This window comes from Penaeus vannamei, chromosome 28 (genome assembly GCF_042767895.1).
Source record: "Penaeus vannamei isolate JL-2024 chromosome 28, ASM4276789v1, whole genome shotgun sequence".
Lineage (NCBI taxonomy): Eukaryota > Metazoa > Arthropoda > Malacostraca > Decapoda > Penaeidae > Penaeus > Penaeus vannamei.
Window position 1 is genome coordinate 33,300,122 of NC_091576.1, and position 5,000 is coordinate 33,305,121.

The 5,000-nt window shown below is 33.4% G+C and overlaps 1 protein-coding gene across 3 annotated transcripts in view; it reads left to right on the forward strand.

Annotated features, from left to right (window-relative positions):
- LOC113816992 (ATP-binding cassette sub-family G member 8) overlaps nt 1–3,062 on the forward strand; it is a 178,522-nt gene extending 175,460 nt beyond the window's left edge. For all 3 annotated transcript variants that reach the window (XM_070142053.1, XM_070142052.1, XM_070142054.1), the window contains 4 exons: nt 1–215; nt 1,470–1,721; nt 2,095–2,247; nt 2,818–3,062. The exon at nt 1–215 is cut by the window's left edge and continues 77 nt beyond it. In XM_070142053.1, the coding sequence (XP_069998154.1) occupies nt 1–215; nt 1,470–1,721; nt 2,095–2,247; nt 2,818–3,006 (809 nt within the window). In that variant the 3' untranslated portion in view covers nt 3,007–3,062. The remainder of the gene's footprint in view (nt 216–1,469; nt 1,722–2,094; nt 2,248–2,817) is intronic.
- Nucleotides 3,063–5,000: the final 1,938 nt, after the last annotated feature.

The window sequence follows — 5,000 nt, forward strand, 5'->3', positions numbered from 1 at the left end:
TCCTGGTGGGCGCCGTGTTCTGGGACGTCCGCAGTGCCTCGACGCAGCACCAGGAGAGCGTCAACAACAGGGCCGGGTTCCACTATTCCATGGCTGGCATCGCCCTGTGGCCCGTCCTCCTCATGGCCATTTCGGAAGTGTGGAGAGACAAGCCGGCGGTGGCGAGGGACATTGGGGATGGCCTCTACTCCAGGGGGATTTATATCATAACGAAGGTGAGTTTGAACATCATTTTACCTTTTGTACGAATTGTTATAAGTAAAGTGAGTTGAACATCATTTTACTTCTGTATGAATTGTTATAAGTAAAGTGAGTTGAACATTTTCTATGAATTGTTATAAGTAAAGTGAGTTGAACATTTTCTATGAATTGTTATAGCTAAAGTGAGTTGAACATCATTTTACTTCTGTATGAATTGTTATAACTATAGTGAGTTGAACATTTTCTATGAATTGTTATAACTTTAGTGAGTTGAACATCATTTTCCTTCTGTATGAATTGTTATAGCTAAAAAGAACATTTTCCTTTTGTATGAATTGTTATAGCTAAAAAGAACATTTTCCTTTTGTATGAATTGTTATAAGTAAAGTGAGTTGAACATCATTTTACTTCTGTATGAATTGTTATAGCTAAAAAGAACATCATTCTCCTTTTGTATGAATTGTTATAGCTAAAGTGAGTTGAACATCATTTTCCTTCTGTATGAATTGTTATAACTAGAGTGAGTTGAACATCATTTTCCTTCTGTATGAATTGTTATAACTAGAGTGAGCTGAACATCATTTTCATTCTGTATGAATTGTTATAGCTAAAGTGAGTTGAACATAATTTTCCTTTTGTATGAATTGTTATAGCTAAAAAGAACATTATTTTCCTTCTGTATGAATTGTTATAATTGAAGTGAGTTGAACATCACTTTCCTTCTGTATGAATTGTTATAACTAAAATGAGTTGAACATAATTTCCCTTTTGTATGAGTTGTTATAACTAAAGTGAGTTGAACATCATTTTACTTATATATGAATTGTTAGTTTATCCTTAGAGACCATAGTATTCTTTGCCTCATGGTATGAATATGAATGTAAATACATCCAAAGATTATATCATGTGGATCATTGAAGAGTTATAGTATTTTTCTTGTAATTATAGTTAGGCAAAATAGATGCTAACATTCTTGATTTCTGTGGATTCCTATGATTTCAGATTTCCTGTAAATATGATTTGAGTGAGAGATAACGCTGATTTAATTTAGGAATGGCAGTTCATATTGTTAAGTCTTTAGAGGAATTTATGCTAAGGAAACCAGAGAACGAAATTTGTTTCATTGAAATTATACTACATTTAGAACATTGAGAAAAATCTGTGATTATGAGACTGTACTGAGAGATCCACGCTTCTACACACAAAAGTGTTTCATTCACTTACCCATTGACACCATGTAATGTAACTGGTCACCTCCTTTCTTTCAGATCTGTTACAGTTTCTTAGCAGCTGGAGGTGTATTTTTGGCATACATTCTCCCAGCTTACACTCTTGCTGGCTTCCCCTCGGCTGAGAAGTTCTACATCTACATTGGGTATATGCTCTTGTACCTCTTTGCTGCTCGGTCTATAGCCATCGCCTCAGCCTGCCTCTTCAGTACCCGCCACATGGCTGCAATGTCCACGGGCATCGTACTTACAGTGGCCACCATAGGATCAGGATTCACTGTACATCCCCTGGTAAGTAGTAGATTTTTTTTCTCTCTCTTCTTGGATTGATTGTTCGAGTTTTTTTATGTTCTTTTTAAGGTCTATCTGATTTCTATCTAATTTTGGATTTGATCATTTTTCTTTTGTTTTTTATGGTGATGCTTGTATAATGGAAGATTTTTTATCTATTTTTTTAGTATCACTTTTAAGAAAATAATAGAAGTGATTCTGATCATTGTTCACAGAAAAAAGTGATTTAAGAAATACAATAATAAGACCACTAAAAATAGATTGATCATGGATGTTGTAAGATATGATCAAATCACCAATAACATTGATTTGAACAGATTTTACAACCATTAGCAAATGAAAATCGCAATGAAATCCTTCCTTCCCACAATAGGATATGTCAGTCTGGACGTGGCCGACGTTGTGGTGGTCTCCTGTCAGGTGGATACTGCACGAGGTCAACAGGTACGAGTTCGACAGCAAGAGCGAGTTCCTGTGCGACCGGAATCCTGTTCTTCAGGACTCTCTCTCCGTCATCCAGAGGAAGGTAAGTGTCTGTTGGTTGGATTTGTTTTTGTTTGGAAAATATTATTTAGGACTTGTCAGTTTGAAATGGCTACTTAGACACAAGACTGATATATTTATTCTATTGCTTCATATTTTATTTAGATTGTATGTCCAGTAGGTTATGAAAATCATCTGATTCAACCTAATATCAAATCAAAATCAAATCACAGATGGTTAAAAAATAAACATATCCCACCTTGATCATATACGTCTTATTTCAACACCAGTCTCAAAGCCAATGACATACCCTCAGCTTCCCCTCTCATTTATTTACACCTCCTCCTCCTCCTCCTCCTCCTCCTGTTTCCTTTAATATCATTATGTTTAATGTCATTCAGTATTAGTATGATTAGCTCACTTATTTAATTACATTATGTCCTGATTTCTCTTACTAGTTTTTAATGTTTAATAGTTCAAGGGGCCTTCCTTAGGGGGTTTCACTCCTGGAGGGCTCAGCCATACCACTAGTGTAATATGTTGTATTTTTGTTGATGTATTGTATTTGGCTAAATAAATTATTTGATTCTGATTCTGATTCTGATTCCTCCAGGCTCCCTGTGGCGTGGTCACCGCAGCTCAAGCCCTAAGGTACATGGGTCTTCCCGAAGCCTCGCTCCCTGATGTCTACTACCCAGCCGTCTTCATAGTAGTGGCTTACCTGGTGGGTCAGGTGGTCACCATCATCGCTTTCATCTTGTGCAGGAAACCCAATCGAACGAAGAAGTATAGGACTGAATAGTTTGTCTGTATTAGTTCTAGGTTATATATTTTTATCTGTTAGGTTTAGATAGTTATTTATAAGAATTAAAAAATGTGATTTTTTTTTGTATTAGTTTTGTATGGTTTATTGACTTTTTTCTGAAGAATGGTTTCATTCCGTGGAAAATGCTCATGTACATTCTTATGCATATAAATACCATGTGATCTGATGACATAAAATGATTCTGAAATGCATTTATATTTTAATGGTTTAATGAGAATTTTGTGTAGATTCCACAGTTTTGAATACTTCTTTTGTATGGAATTGTCACATAGCAGTATTGTTGTTACATGTAATTTATTATGGAAGTAACTAAGAGAGAGAGAGAGAGAGAGAGAGAGAGAGAGAGAGAGAGAGAGAAAGAAAGAAAGAAAGAAAGAAAGAAAGAAAGAAAGAAAGAAAGAAAGAAAGAAAGAAAGAAAGAAAGAAAGAAAGAAAGAAAGAAAGAAAGAGAGAGAGAGAGAGAGAGAGAGAGAGAGAGAGAGAGAGAGAGAGAGAGAGAGAGAGAGAGCGCACTTCTCAGGTGTCGTAACGTTAGTAAATATCACAGGTTTTAATTAATTTAATGACGAATACATTGCCATTTGACTTTGTCTTTAGAACGTCTTACTGTACAGTCAGCAGTGTCTGTTTTTGTTTTGAATGTTTGAAATTTATTACATATTTGTATTATGTTGTTCGTAGGATAAGATACGAAACCAATGAAGCAAATTTGATAAAAATCTGTACTTAGTGTTTACACTGAGCTTGTGCAGTTTTGGGATAACACTGTGCATGACATATCATCTAAGTATTTTTGTTGTATATATCATTATTATACCACACTCTTGATTAATCTTCACTTTTTATGACAACGAAATTCATTTAAGGGCAGTGTGCCATGTAACCCATTAATACAAAGAGGGGAGAGAGACAGGTAAAGAAAATACAATTGGTCATTTATTTTTGTTCGAATTAAAAATCATGGAATTGTTAGGAGTTGCATTTCATTTTAAGCTGTAAGCATTTTTGCCAGTCTCTTTGTGAATTTATTTAATGTATGAGTATCAGAAAATTAATAATGTGTATTACAATTATATGTTTTTGAGATATTTTTCATGTCTTTATTACTGTTATTTTTTATTTCATGTACAGTTCTATGATTTTTTAAAATGAAAATCTATCAGGGCATTTAATTTAACAAGAGCAGTTTTTTCATTGCAGAATATATTTTTTCTTTGTGTAAATGTGTGTCAATTTTGACTCTTGTAAGCATATTGTCTTAATATTTATTGTTAATGATTTAAGCATTTTATACTAATATTTCAGTATTATTGATTAATCTATGTATAACTGACATGTAGTAAATATTAAAGAACATTATCATTTTACCTAGTCTAATGCAATAACTGAAAGCAGAACAAGAGAAAATTGAATGATTTACATATATCATACAACAGCTATTAATATTGTCTGAATTGGCAAAAAGTGAATCTTGGAAAATCACTTTCTATCTGTGCAATTTTGTAGAAAGAGGTTATTTTTTCCTCTAGTGTGAAATGGCAAATATATCCAGTACTGGATAATGTACAATTATGTATTGTTATATGTTTAACAGAACACTAAGATGATTTCAGGGATTTGGGAGGATGTGAGATGCATATTAGATATATTAGCTGATGAATTTATGAATAAGCACATTATCCTGAGTTGAAATGCCCTGAAATATGTAAATTGTAAATCACTGTTAGTCTGTAAGGAGTAAATAGACCACATGATATGCTCATTACACTGACATGTGTATCTTGTTTTTTGTGTATAATATTTCACTACTATTTATATTTTCTCAAATACTTACTTTTCATCATCATAAAGGTGCTGTTTTTATCTATTGCATGAACATACTAGAAATCTATTATTGCAAAGACAGTTTATATTATAAGCATCTGAGTGAAAAAGCAAGAAGAAAAATGTTTTAGAGTTGTTTTCATTTC